We start from the raw sequence: 21904 nt of genomic DNA, 5'->3' as shown, positions 1-21904 counted from the left end.
GCAGTGAAGAAGTCAAGTTTCAAAAGCTTAACTGAAGATTTGAGACTTCTTATACTTCACAGTAAGTGAAAGAAATGAGCAGAAAATTTAGGCCCATGTCCAGTCATTGCAACTTGCATCTGCTATGATAAGTGGAACGGTAATTGCTATGAGAATTGAAGTTTTATGAATACATACCCATAAACTAAACATAAATTGAGAGATAAATAGGAATCAGGGACAAGATCTGTTGGCTGCAGTAGTTATCATTAATCTAGTGCAGTACTTCCACAGACTGTGACAAAATTAGCAGAAAGTTACTGCTTTGAAAAAGCAGAATTCGAGTATGTTCTGAGAATGGTTTGCTGAGTTTACTTTTTGTGCCTTTCAATTCTTCTTGTGACACTTGCTTTAGCAATTGAGCGATACGTCAACTGCATGGGAAAATTAACTTTCCACATTTTTAAAAAGTGGCTATGGATCTCAACTAAAACTTAAACTGCCTTTTCATAGTTAACAGAACATTTCCGTAGACAAGAGCAGCTGATGCAGCCATTAAAAAAATGAAGTATAAAGTTTTTTGAATGGATGGACTATAGCTACAGATGTTACGAATGATACAAAACAATTAACTGTTCATATTAATATGCAGAAATGCAAAACCTGTCCTAGACATAGATTTGTCAACATTGTAGGAAAAGATAGCATGTTATCTATAAATAAGAAGTAAGCTAAGTTGCAGACAGGCACGATTGACACTTACACGTGAGCTTTTGGCCACAGCCTTTGTCAGGGAAAGAGCTGCCAAACTTTGCAGATGTATGTGTGAATGAATGTTTTTTTCCTCCTTTTCTGATGAAGTGGGTAAAAGCTTGTGCATGTGTGCGCAATAGATTGATCTGTAGTGTGACAGATGGTAGGTTTGAAGGTGATCGTTAGGGAGTTGAAGGCAATAGTAATCTTTTTCATTATACACATCTTATTTTGTAGTTAAATTTGCATCCCTGGTGAAAATACTTATTTTTCCCAGGGAGGTATGATATTTTAGTGATAACTGTTTTACTTAAAACATTTGACTTGGAGCCAGTTATGGCATAGTTCCCTGCTGAGCCACACTAATGGGAAATATGTAGCCATATATTATCTAGGAAATTTATATTTCTGGTTTGCTGGAATTGGCACTTAATGTTTCTCGTTAAAGGCTAAAATAGGAGCAATGGAAGTTTCGACCCTCTTGCTCTACAGTACATAGGTTAATGTGTATTTTGAGAGGCAGATTATTTGTAGCTACATTGTCATGAAAGGCTACCTTAATTTGTAGCCACAATTCAGTATTTTCTGCAACTGTATAAGTGGAATTACGGTTGTTACAAATTGTCCGCAGTGACTAGTGTTGCTGCATTGGGGTCTCGGGGTCGATTCGCAGCTGGGTTGGAGATTTTCTCTGCCTGGGAACTGGGTGTTTGTGTTATCATCATCATTTGACAGTGGCTAGATTGGATTGAATAAAAATTGGACTTTTAAAAATTGGGACTTCATATGGGTGCTGATGACGGTGCAGTTGAGTGCCCAACAAATCAAACGGGTGTTAGAATAAATCTGTAGTATAACCTGATGTTTAGGTTACATTGGAAGGTGGTACTTCAGCAGTTAGTCGATAAAGTTGACTGATGTATTGAGAAGTTATTCATAGTTAATGACTGCTTTGTATACATTCAGAAGACGTCAGAGGTTACCTAAATGTTTGGCTCATTTGGATTGTAAGTTTCGCTGCATATCATGTCAATTATTTTTATGGCAAATTTATGTAGTTTTGGAATTATAAACACTTGTGTGTCCCGTGTTGTCAGCCCCCACTCCGCGCCCCGGGCGTTTGGTAGTTACATTCTTGTTAGGATTTGACCCAATTGTTTCCTCACTGTCAAGTGTCTGCCTCTTTGTCAGTTGGTACTGGTGAACAGCTTGTAACATATCAGCTTATTCTCATAAAACCACAGGGCAAGGGCACCAGAAACACAACACTTCTCTTCTCTTTTTAATGCTTCTCATCGACAAACATAAGTTTCTGAATAATTTGTGTCCTGGGAATATAGGGGCTGGAACAGCACAGACTGCTTGTATTTATGTCTGTGAAACAGATTTGTTGTATGTATTAAAATCCACAGAGAAGAAATAAAAACTTTAAGATTCGCCGCTGTCGTCATAACTCTGTCAGACGGCAAAGGACTTAAAAGAGTAGTTAAACGGAATGGACAGTGTCTTGAAAGGAGGATATAAGATGAACATCAACAAAAGCAAAACAAGGATAATGGAATGTAGTCTAATTAAGTCAGGTGATGCTGAGGGAATTAGATTAGGGAATGAGACACTTAAAGTAGTGAAGAAGTTTTGCTATTTGGGGATCAAAATAACTGATGGTCGAAGTAGAGAGGATATAAAATGTAGACTGGCAATGGCCAGGAAAGTGTTTCTGAAGAAGAGAAATTTGTTAACATCCAGTATTGATTTAAGTGTCAGGAAGTCGTTTCTGAAAGTATTTGTATGGAGTGTAGCCATGTATGGAAGTGAAATGTGGACGATAAATAGTTTGGACAAGAAGAGAATAGAAGCTTTCGAAATGTGGTGCTACAGAAGAATGCTGAAGATTAGATGGGTAGATCACATAACTAATGAGGTGGCATTGAATAGAATTGGGGAGATGAGGAGTTCGTGTCACAACTTGACTAGAAGAAGGGATCGGTTGGTAGGACGTGTTCTGAGGCATCAAGGGATCACCAATTTGGGATTGGAGGACAGCGTGGAGGGTAAAAATTGTAGAGGGAGACGGAGATGAATACATTAAGCAGATCCAGAAGGATGTAGGCTGAAGTATTTACTGGGAGATGAAGCAGCTTGCACAGGATATAGTAGCATGGAGAGCTGCATCAAACCCATCTCAGGACTGAAGACCAAAACAGTGACTTTATCGAATTTCCTCTGTAAGAGTCAAACTGAGAAGTAATTAACAAGTTTTTCTTACAACAACAAATCCATATGGGATATGAGCTGCAGTTACAGAAGAGTTCCCCAAGTAAAAATTTTCCTTTCCTCTAGTTTCGTGGATGGGTGTTACTGGAGTGTTTTTGTTGGGAAATGTAACTGTCACTTCAGTACTGTACAGTAACATAGCCAGAATAGTTACTACTTTTGAGTAATTTAGAATGTAGGATATGTATTTACCACTAGTCCTTCCCTGCTGTCATATATGTAGATATACTGCTGAATATTGTGGCCAGTAATTTCCCTGTCATTTGTGTCATGGAAACTCTGGAAATAGTTAAGCATTTTGTTCACATTTTTAAATTCCATGGCTGTTTGATATTTCTTATGTGATATGGAATGAATCCAATAATTTTTCACAATGGTGATGTAGCTGCCTATTTAATTTTACTCTGATCTGTTGTACAGGAAAATATTTAATGTTAATAGAAATGGGTATTAAATGTGTTGGGTACATTTGTGAATTTCTTTGTAATGAAAATTTGTCATGATGCATGGCAGTGTTTTGTATTAGACCCATATTGTTTGTTCATTATGATGGGATAAACTGTTTAACCTCTATCATTGGTACTAATTGGGTCTAAAAGTTATTACACAAAGAAGCACTCTTCTTTCATATTTCAAATCTATCATACAATACATAAGTTGGGTTATATGTCCACTTTCTAATCTAAAACTTATAACCATATGAAATGAATGGGGGACTAGTGCAGCAGGGGATACAACCCGTCGGCTTTGGACAATGACGTCACAAGTGGCCAATCGAGAAGCGATTCTTCTTAGTGTTGTAGCTCCCTTCAGTGGCTGATAAGTGTTTTTTGGCTTTTTTAAAAAAATCTCACGAGATAGAATAAACAGATCCACTTTATTAAGCAATCAGTAAAAAAACGAAACTGAAACATAACAGCAAAAGCGAAAATGGTAAACTGCTCTCTGGCGGCTTGTGACGTCCTTGTCCAAAGCCGACGGGTTGTACCCCTGCTGCACTAGACCCATGAATGGTTGTGAAGCAAGCACATATTTTCCTGTGTAATTTAATGCAATGTTGCACCAGGAACCTGTGTGGTTATGTCAGATGAAATAGTTCAGTGGCTGTTGCACTGTTGTTTAATGCCATTCAGGATATTTACAAAATAGAAATGGTCCTGAACGGTCATTGTCTTTAGTCTGTAATATCTCTTAAATGTTAGTCACTACAGACATAAAATCTCAAGTTGAGTGTGTAGCTGTATAGATAATCTGCATGATGACACTGAAGATATTTTGCACTGGTGGTCTGTACATAATTTCTAGCAACTTTATTTGCACATTTGAAAGTATACTGTTGTGGCACAACATTAAAGTTATTCTGTGTGGTATCATTTAACTTGTAGGGTTTGAGACTTAACTATAGTCATTAATAGTCTTTTCACTGGTTCTCCTGTAATCAAGTGCTCTTCACTGTCCAGGCTCCAGCCTTATAAGCATAACAGGTCTGTTGATATTTCATTGGTTCTTCAGTTTCACTGTGCTTTGAATGACCTGATGAAATTCATTGTTCTGTGTCCACAGTTTTTTTCATACTGCATTATTTTGCTATGCTGGGAGCATTCTCATGTGTAGTTAGTCTGCAACTCTTTTTAGAATTGTTTGTCCTGTGAACATGTAGTGGAAATGTAACTAGTACAGAACAAAGGCCCTTATCAATGAAAGCTTCTGACAAATGGCTTCCTTTCAACATTCAAATGCAGACTGTACCATGTCATTGAATGAGGTGTGTCTGGATCTATCTATTATGTGTTTTCCCTGTTCCATCCTGATTCATTGCAAGCTTTGTTGCCACCTGCTTCACTTTATACCTCTAGCAAAAGCTCGTTAGCAATTTTTTGCTCCAATTGGACTTTATTTTAAGCAAAGTCAGTGGAAACATGTCATGTGGTGACTGTTAATATGTACTTTCAAACCTAACATGACTATCAATACTGCAAAATCTTACAATCTGCATGGTCTCATAAATGAGGCCACTAGAATAACACCAGTGTCCAAGACAGCTTTAGACCAAATTCTTGCAAATAGAAATTAACTTAGACCAACACTACAAATCTACAATGTAGGACTCAGTGGCCACCGAACTGCCATACTGAATGTTGATGTAAACAGAGATACCTCAAACTCAATGTTGCCTAAGTTATTACAATCAAGAACTACATGTCTTTATAAGTAAATTGGAGAGATGTAGTGAATAAAGTCAACAAAAAATTTAACATCTCTTGATACAGTGACTCACCATTTTGAAGAGGCATTTCAACAAAAATCACTAAGGAAAAATAATGGTAAGGGAAACAAGAACAATTACTCCAGCTGTGAAAACCACCTCCAAAAATACTTCATGTGTTTTACATAAAACAGTGACTCCCCTCAACTAATCAAATAATATAAAACACACCTAAAAGAAGGTTGTAATTATGCAAGCTTTTGGAGCCAATGACTCCTTATCAGGCAGAAGGGTTGATGGAGAGGGAAGGGGATGAAGAAAAAGGACTGGAGAGTTCTAGGAAAAGGGGGAGATATCGGGAAAGTCACCCAGAACTGTGGATCAGGGGAGACTTACAGCAAGAGAAAGAGTCTTTCCTTCTCATCCCTGTGGTAAGTCTCCCCTGACCTGCAGTTCTGGGCGACTTTATTGAAATTTACCCTTTTCTTAGACCTCTCCAGTCCTTTTCCATCAAACCGTCTGCCTGAAAGAGCAATTGGCTCTGAAAGCTTGCCTAATTACAGCCTTCTTTTGTGTCTTCTGCTGCTATTTGGTGAGTAGATTTATCAATCTAATTAAATTATTCTGTCAATAATTTTGTTACAAATAATATAAAAGCTACACATGCCTCCTAAGAAATGATAATCCAGGCTAAGAGGATGCACAGCGAGTACACTGTCAAATCCAAAAACAGAGTAAAAGCAGTGTGGAATATTATAAAAAGATGAAAAGGGGAAAACAGTTATATAAGCAAAAGTAGAAATTAAACAGTGATGAACACATTAAAGATTCTTTGCGGACATAGCTGAAAAATTGGTGAAACATAATCCAGGCACAAAATATCGGCTACCAAACCAACTAAAATCCACAAGTAAATATTCATTACCAGTGACAAGAAGAGGATGCAAAAGCTCTGAGTAAAAAACTTATTCAACTGGCATTGATGATATTCCAACAACTCTCATCAAAAATTGCATGCATACTACTGCTCAACCACTAATTCTCCTCTTGACTGATTTTTCTGGGTAAGTGCATTCCCAGAAGCACTGAAATTATCTGAACCAATCCATATTTCAAAGAAAAGGTAATGATAGTTGTGGATTGACAACTATATAGGCATATCATAATTTCATTAATTTCCACAACTACCCATACTCCCAATGATTACACTTATTCCAAATAGTCGTTATTCAAAACTCTAAAATTGCAAATGTTTTGCATGAGTCCCTGATTTGGAAAAATTGTGAATAAAAACTAGTGGGCTTCGAAGGTAAAAGGTTTATTGAGTTTATCCCAACATGGGTTTAGAGATAATAAATCGACAGAAAAGGCAGTATATAACTGCATAATACACTAGATCTGTTAGTTATGAAACTACAGGCATATTTCTAGATCTATCAAAGGGTTTTGATGCAGTGGATCAAGAGATATTGCTGGAAAAATTGAACACTATGGTATCAGAGGACTTGGAGACAAATGGATTGCAACGTCTCAAAGCAATCCTGTACAGAAAGTCAGCATGTAGTACACTAGCAACCAACTCAAACTACTGAAATTGTCTACTACTAAAACTGTTAAACAAGGTCACAGTGCTGTCTTGAGACTTTAACTATTCCTCCTGTATATTAATGTCTTGAGCCTGATCGTAGATGCACGCAAAACCACATTATTTGCAGATGACACAACTGTACTCCTCAAAGGGGAGAACAGAAGCAGTTCAGAAAGATGTGAACTTGACTATGGAAAAACTCTGCCACTGGCCCATATCAACAGATTAACCATAAACACTAAAGACACTCTCTGTGAACTTTCACACCACACCAAATGCAAAGCCCTCTCAACCACTGGCAACAGTTAGTAACCAACAAATAGTTAATCTACATCTACATTTACACTCCGCAAGCCACCCAACGGTGTGTAGCGGAGGGCACTTTACGTGCCACTGTCATTACCTCCCTTTTCTGTTCCAGTCGCGTATGGTTCGCGGGAAGAACGACTGTCTGAAAGCTTCCATGTGTGCTCGAATCTCTCTAATTTTACATTCGTGATCTCTTCGGGAGGTATAAGTAGGGGGAAGCAATATATTTGTTACCTCATTCAGAAACGCGCCCTCTCGAAACCTGGCGAGCAAGCTACACCGCGATGCAGAGCGCCTCTCTTGCAGAGTCTGCCACTTGAGTTTGCTAAACATCTCCGTAACGCTATCACGGTTACCAAATAACCCTGTGACGAAACACGCCTCTCTTCTTTGGATCTTCTATATCTCCTCCGTCAACCCGATCTGGTACGGATCCCACACTGCTGAGCAATACTCAAGTATAGGTTGAACGAGTGTTATGTAAGCCACCTCCTTTGTTGATGGACTACATTTTCTAAGGACTCTCCCAATGAATCTCAACCTAGTACTCGCCTTACCAACAATTAATTTTATGTGATCATTCCACTTCAAATCGTTCCGTACGCATACTCCCAGATATTTTACAGAAGTAACTGCTACCAGTGTTTGTTCCACTATCATATAATCATACAATAAATGATCCTTTTTTCTATGTATTCACAATGTGTTACATTTGTCTATGTTAAGGGTCAGTTGCCACTCCCTGCACCAAGTGCCTATCTGCTGCAAATCTTCCTGCATTTCGCTACAATTTTCTAATGCTGGAACTTCTCTGTATACTACAGCATCATCCGCGAAAAGCCGCATGGAACTTCAAACACTATCTACTAGGTCATTTATATATATTGTGAAAAGCAGTGGTCCCATAACACTCCCCTGTGGCATGCCAGAGGTTACCTTAATGTCTGTAGATGTCTCTCCATTTATAACAACATGCTGTGTTCTGTTTGCTAAAAACTCTTCAATCCAGCCACACAGCTGGTCTGATATTCTGTAGGCTCTTACTTTATCAGGCGACAGTGGGGAACTGTATCAAACACCTTCCGGAAGTCGAGGAAAATAGCATCTACCTGGGAGCCTGTATCTAATATTTTCTGGGTCTCATGAACAAATAAAGCGAGCTGGATCTCACACAATCGCTGTTTCAGGAATCCATGTTGATTACTACAGAGTAGATTCTGGGTTTCCAAAAACGACATGATACGCGAGCAGAAAACATGTTCTAATATTTAACAGATCGACGTCAGAGATATAGGTCTATAGTTTTGCGCATCTGCTCGATGACCCTTCTTGAAGACTGGGACTACCTGTGCTCTTTCCCAATCATTTGGAACCTTATGTTCCTCTAGAGACTTAAGGTACATGGCTGTTAGAAGGGGGGTAAGTTCTTTCGCGTACTCTGTGTAGAATCGAATTGGTATCCTGTCAGGTCCAGTGGACTTTCCCCTGAGTGATTTCAGTTGCTTTTCTGTATTCAAATTCATGTCAATCAGTCCAAGATAACCTGAGTTAGAACAAAAATGCTGAAAAGGTAAATGTCAGAACGAGTACTGGCTGCTGTGCTAAGAGTGTTCTGAAATCATGTGGTAGCCAGTAAACAGTAACAAATGCATACTTATTCATTCATACTGGCTCACTTAAAATATGGTGTGATTCGTTATTTGTACAATATTTGAATGATTGCTGCATCAAATCTTCAATATTCTGCAATTGAAATGTGTTGTGTGTGAAACAGTGGATGGTGCCATTCAGAGGGTAGTGAGTTCAATGTTAACATGGTTGCAACTCAGATACGAAAGATGACACTGGTTTGTCGTGTCCTACATGTGGAATACGTTAACACACAATCAACATTAATGCAAGCTAAGTTTGTAGCAAACTTTTCTCCCCTCCAGTGTTTGTTAGATGTAGATTTACATACTTTTTCCTTACCTTGGATGCTTTTCAGCAGTGTTAAATTTTGACCATATCTACTGCAAATTCAGTTGTCTTTGTTGAGAATAAAATTACTGATGTTTACTTAAAAGCACGAAGGAGCAATATGTAGAGTTTAGGAGTTGTTCATGTTGCTAATCTGTGGGTCAAGAGATGTGCACATTGCTCTGCATGCTCATTCTCTTTAAATTGCACATTTTTAGCTGAGAGACAATTTAGCATAACATGGATTAAATTTGTTTGTAGAGGTGGATAAGACATCATGTAATAACCTGTTTTTAGTGACGGCTTGTTTCATTCATTCATTCATAATATGCCGCTTGTCCATCACCATTCAGTGTTGTATTTGAATATTTTGCAGTGTGTTTTATCAGCAGTAAACAGGATTTCGATTTTTATTCCCAATGACATCACATCTTAAGAAATGTTTAAAGTGGTAAATTATATGGTGCTTCCTTTTCTTCAGTTTAATGATATAAGGAATGCTTAATGAAATGAGATTTTTGCATCTTTGAACCAGAACCTTTTTCTTGTGCTTAAGGCTTCTTGTTATTCAGAATTCTTTTTATATAGGTAAAAGTAGCATAAGTAAGGGAATGTGAAAGTTACTTTGACCAACTTGGTTATTTGTCAATAGATTTTCCTTTCTCGACTTTGACATTTTGTAAGTGATCAGTAGAATTTGTTTGGAATTATGCAGTAAAAATCAATATGCTACACTTTAAAAATTCCCATTCTTTCAGTTAATGTTTGGCATTTTTCCAGATAACATTTGTGGGGGGATTGCAATTCTGTCTGGTTGGCTTCATACATTATTGACCAGGCATTTATCTTTGTGTGTGCTTGTGGGTCTTAAAAATATGCTGCAGGTTGTAGTGTTGCAATTGTTTCCATTTCTTGCCATGTTAAACTGCTCACAAGCTGCCATAGTAGTTTGGACATCTGCTGTATAATTGTTTTCCTTGAAATGCTCTCCCAGTAATGAGAATGAATTTTCACTGTGCAGTGGTGAGTGGAAAAGTCATTGTGGAGACAATCCAGCAAGCTGTGGCTAAGTAAAATCCCTGCAATATCCTTTCTTCCAGGAGCCCTAGTCACTTCTGTGAAGTTTGAAAGGTAGATAAACTGTTGGAACTAAGTGTGAGGACAGGTCATGAATAGTGCTTGGCTAGCTCATCCTGTAGAATATTTTGTGCAAAAAAGAAAAAGTTCCAGGCTAGAACCCCAGTTTGGCACACAGTTTTAATCTAGCAGAAAGTTTTTGTTGTGTGCTTTGAGTTAATCTTTTTCTACCTTAAGATGGTAACTTGGTCTGATTTTTTTGCAGTACTTGTGCAGTGGTCTCTAGTATTTAGGATTGTTTACACAGTGAAAAATACTTGTGATTTTGTTACCAGTGCTTCGTTGGCTGCAAAAAGGTACTATGTCTAATCAGTGGTCTTTGGGATATTCTTATATTCAACAGAATTTCTTACAGCAAATTTCCTCATATGACAGTCTCACTTCTGTCTTCAGTGTAAGAATAATCTGAGATCATTTTCCATTGTTTTCCTTGTTTTCTATGTCATGTAAGTAAATTTGAGATTGTGTGGATGAAATTGTACTACGGGCATATGTAGTGGTAATTTAAACATTAAGGGAAGTTAGTTGTGTTGTTAGTATTTACAGCTGAGATTATTTTGGTCTTTTTAATTTAAACTTACAATATAATGACCAGCAGGAGAAGAAACTAAGTTTCTGAATGGGCTATTAATGTCTTTGGAATATATGGGCAGGAAGAACACAACTTGTTTAATTTTACACCTGTGATGCAGGTTTGTTGTGCTGCATGTGTCAAGTCATATATGACTAAACTTTCCTCTGCAGAAATCGTGCTGAAAGGGAATTAACAAATTCTTGTTAGAAAAATGAATCAATATTTTATATTTGGCTATAATCACAAAGAGTTAATTCCACAAGTAGAGCTTTTCATTTACAGTACTTAAACTATATAGATGGGTCAGCAGGAAATATTAGTTTTGCCTGCGAAAGGTAAGTACTAGTCAGCCATAAGCCTCTGTGTGACTTTATAAATGAATGAAATCATCTTTCCAGGCATACAGAAAGTTGGCAAAGGAATTTCATCCCGACAAGAATCCAGAAGCTGGGGACAAATTCAAAGAGATTTCATTTGCTTATGAAGTATTGTCTGATCCCAAGAAACGTTCCACATATGACAGAGTTGGGCTGAAGGGCATGCAAGAAGGGGCCCATGAAGGACATGGCTTTTCTTCAGATGATTTGTTCTCACAGATATTTGGTGGTGGCCTGTTTGGTATGGGTGTGGGGCCTGGTATGAGAGGCAGAAGACGTCACAGAGGAGAGGATACCATACACACACTAAAGTAAGTGTAATTATTGATTTACTATGGGAAACAGTTAACAGTTTCTTTGTGTTGTGACAAGATTTACTTTAATTCATTGTGAAATACTCTTTTTATAACAGTATCATTATTAATATAATGGAAGGAAACATTCCACGTGGGAAAAAATATATATAAAAACAAAGATGGGGTGACTTACCGAACAAAAGCGCTGGCAGGTCGATAGACACACAAACAAACACAAACACACACACAAAATTCAAGCTTTCGCAACAAACTGTTGCCTCATCAGGAAAGAGGGAAGGAGAGGGGAAGACGAAAGGAAGTGGGTTTTAAGGGAGAGGGTAAGGAGTCATTCCAATCCTGGGAGCGGAAAGACTTACCTTAGGGGGAAAAAAGGACAGGTATACACTCGCACACACGCACATATCCATCCACACATACAGACACAAGCAGACATATTTAAAGACTCTTTAAATATGTCTGCTTGTGTCTGTATGTGTGGATGGATATGTGCGTGTGTGCGAGTGTATACCTGTCCTTTTTTCCCCCTAAGGTAAGTCTTTCCGCTCCCGGGATTGGAATGACTCCTTACCCTCTCCCTTAAAACCCACTTCCTTTCGTCTTCCCCTCTCCTTCCCTCTTTCCTGATGAGGCAACAGTTTGTTGCGAAAGCTTGAATTTTGTGTGTGTGTTTGTGTTTGTTTGTGTGTCTATCGACCTGCCAGCGCTTTTGTTCGGTAAGTCACCTCATCTTTGTTTTTATAAGTATCATTATTAAGGTTGCTTCAAAGCAGTTAATATGCTTTCACTTACATATGAATTTTGATCCTCCTTTCTTCAGCTTTAATTGCTAACAGGTCAGAATAGACATGTTAATTCATTGTAGAAAAATTTTGATATGTTGTTCACCTTGAGTTGATTGAGGTATAATAATAACAAAATTGAGTTTTTGGTCCATATTTTGTGCCTATGTATAACTAGTCATTGATCTTGAAAATAAACTGTTCAGAATTAACAAATGAATTATTGAACTTTTCTAGCATAAGAAGTTTCATGGACTTGGGGTAATAGACTTGCAGAGTTGTGACAGCCACATAAAAATACTGAAAAATTGTGTAGAAGAAAAGTGATGTGTGGGTTTTTGGTATTTTAGCTGATGGACTTTATCCATAGGGATTTTTAGTTTTTCTCAGCTACTACTAAACCCCCTATTTAATAAATGGTGATGTATTATCACATACGTAAGAACATCAGTTGTTCACGGCAAAAAGTTAAGACTGTCGGATACACTCATTACACAAAGATAGGGGATCAAAATTTAGAATCTTTTGAGCGTATCCACATTATTACATGAGGAATAAACTTGCAAAAGTGAAGATTTGATGCGTTCTGTACATATGGGTAAAATGTAATTAAAAGTGCCTTTTCACATGTGGAGTTAAAAAAGTTCAAATATGAAACCAGAAACAAATTTTGCTGTGCTAATGCAAAGATTGTAAATATTTCTTTGTAAATAATTAGATTAGTGTGTGCACTAACAGAAAGATTTAACATTCAATTTGTAATTTCATTATTTTAACATCAAAAGCTTAAGTAGTTGCAGTATCAAAGAACATGAGAAAATACGGTGGAAGTGTAGATTGATACTGATGATTTCCATAATGAAATCGTGTTCAGTACTTATCTCATTGTGATTTGTACTGTTACAGGGTACAGCTAAACTGTTTTAATTATTTTGGTTTGATGCCTGGGATTTTTTAAAATCAAGATACAGATTTAAGAATCTAATGATGGAAAGTCTAAAGCACATTGTCCTGCACTGATTTTAGATTATTGATGTAACTTCAAAGCACCTCTGCTGGTCTTGCCTGTAAGGTATTTTGTTATGCAAGTGTAATTTGATAGCATTAAAAATGAATAGTCTGGGGATGAGATTGCTGGTTTGGCAGAAGTTGAATCTAATTTTAAAAATACTTTATGATGGTACCTTATCCTTGTATTTGAAGTGGAAAATGTGTTCTTAACCATGATTAAGTATAAAATGTGACTTAATTGAACAGTAAATTTGGTGAATAAGGGTTTCATTACACAATGTTGTATACCAGGCGGTGTGTTGGTTAACATTTGCATAACAATGTGATTGATGTATAAATTCTACATTATAATGCTGTGTAATCTTTAGAGATGATGTGAAGTTTTTACATGAGCCACATCTTCTTGTAACTTTGTCTTTTCAGTAGGTGAATTGTACCACGTAATATAAATTTAAGTGAACTTTTCGGGCTGAGTTTGCAAAAATTGTGCAGAAAGGTCATCGGTCAGTTGGCTTGTCTAACAAAGGAAGTTGTGTGTGTGTGTGTGTGTGTGTGTGTGTGTGTCATCAAATTTGGCTGGATGGCAGTGTGCACTGCCATGTGCTTCTCACACAGCTATGAAATTTGTGATTGAGCAGATAATGTTTTTGGGTGAATGAACATCATAAATCAAATATCCTTGGTGATTTTCCATTCCCCAACAGGAAGTAAAGGCTTGCTGTCAAGTAATAGCATTAGCAGTTTCCTTACTTTTTTAGTCTTGTTCCATTTAGCAAGATAGGTTTATAATTTTGCTAACTGTCCTGTAGCTTGATCAGCTCATCATTGACAATGTCAAAGATTTTGTCAAACTTTAAAATAGTTCTAATTATAATTCTCCCAGTTCCCTGATGTTCTTCCCCAGTGAGTTTTTCAGTTTTGTCCTTAGTTGGCCAGTAGTGTTGTTTGCACTTCTGTCATGGCCAGTTATTGCTGAAATCTGCTACAATTGTCACACTTTAAGAAAACTTGACCAAGTACACTCTGCTGCCATGTTCATAAAACATGTCATTTGGAAATTAAAAAAAAAAATTTGAACTTCACAGAAGTATGACAATCCTAGTAGAGTACATCTAAACCATAAATGTGTAACCAACACAGCTCTGAGGTGAGGTGAACTTGAGGAGTTTCTATAGTAACTGGCAACCAACAGAGCTCCATAATGCATATACGTGACGGCACGAAAATAGTGATACTTCCACAATTACTATAGATGGAGTTACTTACAGATGAGTGTCTATACTTTATAGTTCTGATTATAGACCAATTTTTATTAGTTTCCACAATTCAGTGCAAAATTTCATGACGTTTATTATGTCACCTTGTGAACTTGTACTAAGAGTTAAGAAAACAAAATTTTATTGACAGTTGAACACTGTTACTTTATATTTTAATGGCTTTTATCAGTGTTGTTCTCACAGTGTATGTCCAGTGTAATAATCAGCAGAAATCACTGCTTCATTCCAAATTAATCCATTTGATTGTTCCAGGGTCTCCCTAGAAGATCTGTACAATGGTAAAACATCCAAATTGCAGCTTAGTAAGAATGTCATCTGTACAACTTGTGGTGGGTAAGTACTAAAAAAACCGATCTGTGAATTTAATTTGTGTTAATGGTTTTATATTATCATGCTGTTTATGTTATAGGAAAGGAGGAAGAGCAGGTACAACGCATACGTGCCGAACATGTGCTGGTTGTGGTTTTAAAGTTACCTACAGACAATTGGGACCTGGAATGACGCAGCAACTGCAGTCAAGATGTCCAACATGTAGTGGTGAAGGTAAGCACTCCAGCCTTGTAACTGCCATTAATTGAAGCAGAAAGAAATTTACAGCTAATGCATTTAAGGTATTGCCTTTAAAGTATTGAACTCATCAGGAAAAAGTCTTCTGAAAATGGTTAGAAAGAAATTTTCAATAAGAAATTCTCTTTGTTACTTAGTGTAAAAGTTCTGGAAGTGGTTAACTATTCTAAACTGAATGGTGTATTTTATATTGATGGAGTATCTTCAAAGATATCTGTATTGTATGACAATATCCGGAAAGCCTTAGACTGGCCAATTAGTTTGTTATTGTGGTAAGACATATTCTTTGTTGCCAGTGCTCAACAGTATACTTCGTCTGCTTACTTCATAATTGAGAACTCGAGAGTTTGACACCCACCAGCTCTTTACAGGAATGGAAATTTGGACAAAATTGTAAGAAGGCTCAAAGTTCGATATTTCACACATCTGCATACATGTGATGGGCAGTATCCATAGAAGCACCACAAATTTTCTGCTATTTTCCTTTTAATCTGGTATATCAGCCTGTAAAATAAAGTGTGATTTTTAATTATGACAATACACGAATGTTTGTAATCAGTTGCATTTTACAGGCGAGGTCATACACGAGAAGGATCGCTGTGTAGCGTGCAGGGGTAAAAAAGTTGTGAATGAAACAAAAATACTGGAAGTCCATGTTGATAAGGGAATGAAGGAAAGTCAGAAAATATACTTTCGTGGAGAAGGGGACCAACAGGTTTGTTACATAATGATTAGTAGCTTTTCTTATTTGTTAATGATATGACAATAATTGTTTTTAAATTTCTAGCCTGATGTTGAACCAGGGGATGTAATTATAGTTCTTCAACAAAAACCACACGATAAATTCCAACGAACTAGTGATGATCTAGTTATGACCCATGCACTTTCTCTTACTGAAGCTCTCTGTGGCTTTGAGATGACACTTAAACATCTTGATGGGCGTGATCTTGTCATAAAACATCCTCCAGGACAGGTTATTAAACCAGGTTAGTAATGTTCCATAACTTTTGCCCTGAGTATAGAAACAAATAAAAGCTGAATCAGTTATTAAATTATTTGGAAGTATTAGGTTCTTGGACTTACTGTAATTCTGTATTAATATTTGACATAGTTGTTTGTATCAATAAAGTGAAAATGATTGTATTTCATTGACACCAAAAATTGTTTGCTGTGAACTTGACTGTAAATCATTGATACAGTTCTGGAAAACGTTATAAGTTTTGAGATAAAACTATCAATATCATTTAAAGTATTGGAAGAAATCTTGGCACTTCAGTCTGGAACCGAGCGACCGCTATGGTCGCAGGTTCGAATTCTGCCTCGGGCATGGATGTGTGTGATGTCCTTACATTAGTTAGGTTTAAGTAGTTCTAAGTTCTAGTGGACTGATGACCTCAGCAGTTAAGTCCCATAGTGCTCAGAGCCATTTGAAGAAATCTTGATGGAAGAGAAAAATGAAATGCCAAGATAAAAAAGATTAAAAAATTTGGGATGATGGGAGCAGCAAACACTATATAGCTTTTGGAACTAAATCAAATGTTCATAATCTTTGTGTTGCTTTGTAATAAAATTTTCAGGTGGACCACACACATCTAAAAGTTTCCTCCTCCACTGTATTCTGTCCATTGCTGCTATCCACCATCCGTTCACATCTATTGACACTTAATTTAAATCTTCATGGAGTCCATCCCTCCAACTCTTCTTGGGTCTCCCTGGCAGTCTCTTTCCTGTAGGTGTGAAATCCAGGAGCTTCCGAGGCCATCTGTGATCCTCCATCCGGGCCACATGGCCGGCCCACTGCATTCGTTTGGCTTTGGCAGTTCCCGCTATGTTGGGCTGCTGGTATAGTTCAAGCTCTTGGTTGTATCTGATCCTCCATTCCCCTGTATCTGCATCCAGAACCAGACCGAAGATCTGCCGAAGCACTTTTCTCTCAAAAACAAGGAGCTTATGAAGTCCTATTTCCAGATACTCCATGTCTCACAGCCATATAGAACAAGCTGGATCAGGGTTTTGCACAGTCGAATCTTGAAATGCCTGGAGAGATATCTGGACCGGAGCGGTTGTGCTAGGCTGTGGTAAGATCGGTTTCCTGCCTGTGTTCTGGCATTGATCTCTGCTTCACATGACGAGTTCTCAGTGAAAAGTGTCGCTAGGTATTTGTATTCTTGCACTCTTGTATGACTGGTCCCCAACCTGCAGTGATTGTAGATGATCAGCATTCTGACAATGACCACGTGTCATAATGAGGTACTCTGCCTTGGCTTTATGTTTAGCCCAAATTTGCTGGCAGCTTCCTTTAGTGCATTGGTCATTTGCTCCAACACCTCTTCAGACCTAGAGAGTAAACAGATGTCGTCTGCATAGGCTAAGTATGCCAGTCTCTTTCCTTCGATTTCAATCCCTTTGTTCTCTTGAAAGATCTCACGTACGATCTTCTTGAGGGCAAAGTTGAACAGGATAGGGAACAACCCATCTCCTTGCCTGAGTCCTGTCACAATTTCAAACTCCTCAGTTATGTGATTTCCCATCTTCATCTTTGCACGTGTTTCGTTCAGACAGATCTTTATCAGATTGATGAGTTTCTCTGATTTGCCAGATCTTAAACAGTTGAGCAGGCTTTTGCAATGTATGCAATCATAGGCCTTCTTAAAATCAACGAATAAAATATGCAATCTTTACCATACTCACCCAGGTTCTCGGTGAGCTGCCGGAGACTGAAGATGTGATCCACTGTTGACCGTCCTGGCCGGACACCTCCCTGGTACTCCCCAATCACCGATTCTGCCACTGGCTGAATTCTATGTATGAGGCAATTGGACAGGATCTTATAGCAGACGTTAAGCAGGGCGATTCCTCGATAGTTGTCACATTTCAGTTTGTCGCCCTTCTTATGTATCGGACAAATCAGAGCTTTTTTCATTCTCCTGGTAGTTCTTCTTTGGTCCATATTGCCTGTATCAGTCGGTGTATTTTTTCTGCAAGTTTCTCTCCTGCCAGGATCATTTGTCTGTATTCCATCTTCACACGGACTCTTATTCTGTTTAAGGTGTCCGATTCTGGTTTTTCTCATCCAGGGTAGGTAGGGGATAGTCTGCATTGGCTGTAATTGGGTACTGGAAATTAAACTGCAGTTTGGATTCATCACAATTTAGCAGCTGTCAAAAGTACTCTTTCCATCCCTCAGCTATGTCCCTATCGTTAGTCAGGATCTTATCATGGGAATCTTTGACAAATTTTACATACACAATAATTAAAATACCCAAATCTTCACTAATTGAACAGTTTTGGAACACATACACTGGGTTATCACAAGAAAACCCATTACAGTTGTAGCACAAAAATCTCTTCTTTCATCTTGTTATTCATCTGGCTATAGTAGGTTGGCATGAGAAGATCCCGGACAGCTAACAGTGCTGTTTTCAGCTTTCAGCAGTGAAGAAAGGCAGTTGCAGCCAGAAACACTAGCCACCTACAGGGCTGTGACAACACTGAATCATTGCTGTAGACTGTTTACAAAATAACGTGATTGGTTGATGTAGCTGTGTTGCCATGCTCAGCCCAGGGGATTTTCCTTATTACACTGACTTGTTTTGAAGTAAACGGTTAAGTGTGTGCTGTGTCTTTAATTAAATTGCCGGTCAAATGGGGCCCCCTTCACCGCACTATGCCCCCCCCCCCCGTGTGTGTGTGTGTGTGTGTGTGTGTGTGTGTGTGTGTGTGTGTGTGTGTGTGTGTGTGGGGAGGGGGGGGTGTGCGTGCCTGAAGGTTGTACATACATACACAAGTGCTTTGTTGGCCAGTGTCATTCTAGCAGTGAACAGGCATCATGAGTGTAACAGTGAAGTTTTGCGAACACAATAATGGCAAGAGTGAGTTATTCAGTTCCACAACGAGCATGTATCTAAGATTCGTATATGTGTACAGTGTCTGCTTGTAATGTTTGGAGATTGTTGAAATGGAAGTTTCGAGGTGTTATAGTTCAGTCGTGATGCAGTCACAAATTAGTGAATAAAGTTTGTGAAAAGGGAAGTGCTTAAGAACTGTAAATGGAAATGTACAGTGCTCACAGAAGCTTGTCTTGAAGGCATTGTATATCACCTGGAAAATTCCCCTAAAGTATTGTAGATGTCTTTCACAGCAAACACACGTCGTGCACCTCTGTAGGAAGAGGTGCTAAGCTGCTAGGGTTAAGGCCTTATAATGTATCAATAGTACAATAACTTCAACCTGGTGGTCCTGCACACAGTTAAGTTTTTCGAATGGGTTTTAAAACAAGTGCATGATTGTGAAATGGATCCTTAGCTCATTCTGTCTTCAGGTGAGGTGTGTTCCATTTACCCGGGTATGTTTGTTCTCAAAACTACTGGCATTGGAGTGCAGATAGACCTGTGGTGCTTTGCGAGGAACCCTGTCATGATCAGAAAAATGGGTGTAGTGTGCAGTTAGTGGTGACAGAATAATAGGCCCATTTTTTTACTGACAGTTACACGTGAAAGATATGTGTAATACATTTTGCAACTGTTTTTTAATGGCTGAGAGAGAATGACGCTTCATGTGTTTTCAACAGGATTATGCAAGGGCTCATACTGCCAATGTTCCTTGGCACTTAATTCTTGATGTATTCCTTGAGAGTGATTAGTAACAATATCTGGCCCACTAGAAGTCCGGATTTACCTCCATGCAATCTTTATTTGTGGGGTGCACTGAAGGACAAAGTGTACACAAATCCTCACCCTATAGAGGAACTCAAGGATAATATCCATGAATCAGTTAATTCAGTATCTTGGAGAGAATTTCATAGTGTGATTAATAATACCTTCAGTAGATGTAAGAAATGCTTGGAAAAAATAGCAGGCAGTTCCAGCATCTCCTTTGCATGACATGACATGGACGAGTACAAAATTTGTTTGCTTATATTGTAAATGTAGTCGTCCTACCTCAGCAGTAGACAGGTGACACGGCCTCCGATCGCTGGCAACGGAGTGCTTGCTGCGTGGTATCTACTGCACTGCATAGGCAGTCATCAGATAAATAGAACACCCAGTATATGCATTGTGTGTTTGTAAGTTGTGCACAACTATTGTACTGAGTGATACTTCTTAAGGGCTTATATAGTAAGGCATAATTATTTTAGAAGTGAATCCATCAGATGTATGAATGATCTGCTACCATATCTATAAAGCTTCAGGATTCACTGGAAGTGATGATGTACCCCTGTAACTTAAATTTCCAATGTATCAAAATCTTTGAGTTGGTTAATACATGTATCGCTTTACAGTGTTCCAATACTTCTGTCTAGTCTACTTTACTTTATTCTTGTAGCTTTGTATTAGTTACTTCAATGTTTTGATTATTGATATTACTTGCTCCAGATTTTTTGTTGTATTGCAGTGATTTGAGAAAAACAGCAAATTTAGAATCTATACTGCTGAATATTTTGTTCTAAATTTTCTTCCCGGTAATGTTTCAATAGTGCTCTTATGTTTTACAAAACATGTTTTGTTTTACATGCTTAAGCATTTCTCTGATGTGGGTTATTTTTTAATGGAATACAGAGTGAGGTAGCATAGTGGTTAGCACATTGGACTTGCATTTGGGAGAACAATGCTTCCAAACTGTCTGGCATCCAGATGAGGGTTTCTCCTTAAATCGCTTGAGGCAAATGCCGGAATGGTTCCATTGAAATGGCAAAGTCAATTTCCTTCTGTCCTTTCGAATCCAAGCTTGTGCTCTCTCTAATGATCTTGTTGTCAATGGGACATTAAACACTAATCTCCTCCCTTTTTTATGGAATATTAGTTTTCTTATTCTCATTTTAAATACTCTCCTGATGTAATGGGACAGTATGGATTTGTATAAGGACATGTACATAACCATCTGTGACAACTGTAATCTGGAAGTAAAATTAGACTAATAGCTATTGTGTGCAACATTGCTTGTTGTTTTTTCTTCTCCTGTTCCTTTGTGCATTGTGTGTCTGTATAGTTACAAATGACAGTTTACCATTGATGCTTTATCTACACTAAAATCCACTACCCTTCTAAACAACTAAAATATTTTTTGAGGTTGGTTATGTATTCCATTTAACAGTAAGTCCTTGGTGTGGTAATTTTAAATAAGGAGTTAGTGTAAGGTATTTGGATTCCGAATGTTCATAATTGCTTTGCAACTATTTAAAATGGCAAATCAGGTTTTTAAAGTTGTAGATACCATTCAAGCACTACCTTTATATAATCATAGCTCCTTTGATTATTAAAACAGTGTGTGAAAACATAGAGCACGTGTTACCAATAAGAGCAGACAATGTCAAAGTACTTAGGGCAAATGCAGTTTTGGCTGTTAAGTAGTTTAACAATTGTAAAAATAATCTTTTTTGTTCTGAAAATATTGTGATAGTTTTAAGATTACACAATACTTTCACAAAGCAAAGATTAAATGTGGCACTGTTACCTGACAGTCTGGTGTGTTATTGAGGCTCACTGCAGGGATACTGTAGTCATTGTTGTCTTCCTTTCAGAGACTAGATTAGTTTGATGCACCTTTCCATTCTTGTTTATCATGTGCAACTGTGTTCATATTTGCAGAAAGCTACTGCAGCCTGTCACATGGCGAGGTAAACTTTGTACTCAGCAGTAGTTGGAAGGAATCAGGTCATGTTGCTAGGCGCAGTCACACTCCAGCCAGTGTAGTTTGTGTTGTTACCTGACACTTAAACTTGCTTTAACAAAATTAAACTTATATTGATCAGAATGAGAAAACAGTGACATTGCAGGTGGGAAATTTGTGGAATGAGA

At 37.9% G+C, this 21904-nt stretch overlaps 1 protein-coding gene across 1 annotated transcript in view; it reads left to right on the top strand.

The window, feature by feature from the left end:
* Window positions 1-21904, top strand: part of LOC124594936 (dnaJ homolog subfamily A member 2-like) — a 34389-nt gene that overhangs the window by 1162 nt on the left and 11323 nt on the right. The window contains exons 2-6 of the mRNA XM_047133436.1: window positions 11178-11467; window positions 14793-14873; window positions 14950-15083; window positions 15680-15822; window positions 15895-16093. Of these exons, the coding sequence (XP_046989392.1) occupies window positions 11178-11467; window positions 14793-14873; window positions 14950-15083; window positions 15680-15822; window positions 15895-16093 (847 nt within the window). The remainder of the gene's footprint in view (window positions 1-11177; window positions 11468-14792; window positions 14874-14949; window positions 15084-15679; window positions 15823-15894; window positions 16094-21904) is intronic.

The sequence above is a fragment of the Schistocerca americana genome, chromosome 2 (assembly GCF_021461395.2).
Source record: "Schistocerca americana isolate TAMUIC-IGC-003095 chromosome 2, iqSchAmer2.1, whole genome shotgun sequence".
Lineage (NCBI taxonomy): Eukaryota > Metazoa > Arthropoda > Insecta > Orthoptera > Acrididae > Schistocerca > Schistocerca americana.
This window is presented reverse-complemented; position numbering and strand designations above follow the sequence as displayed.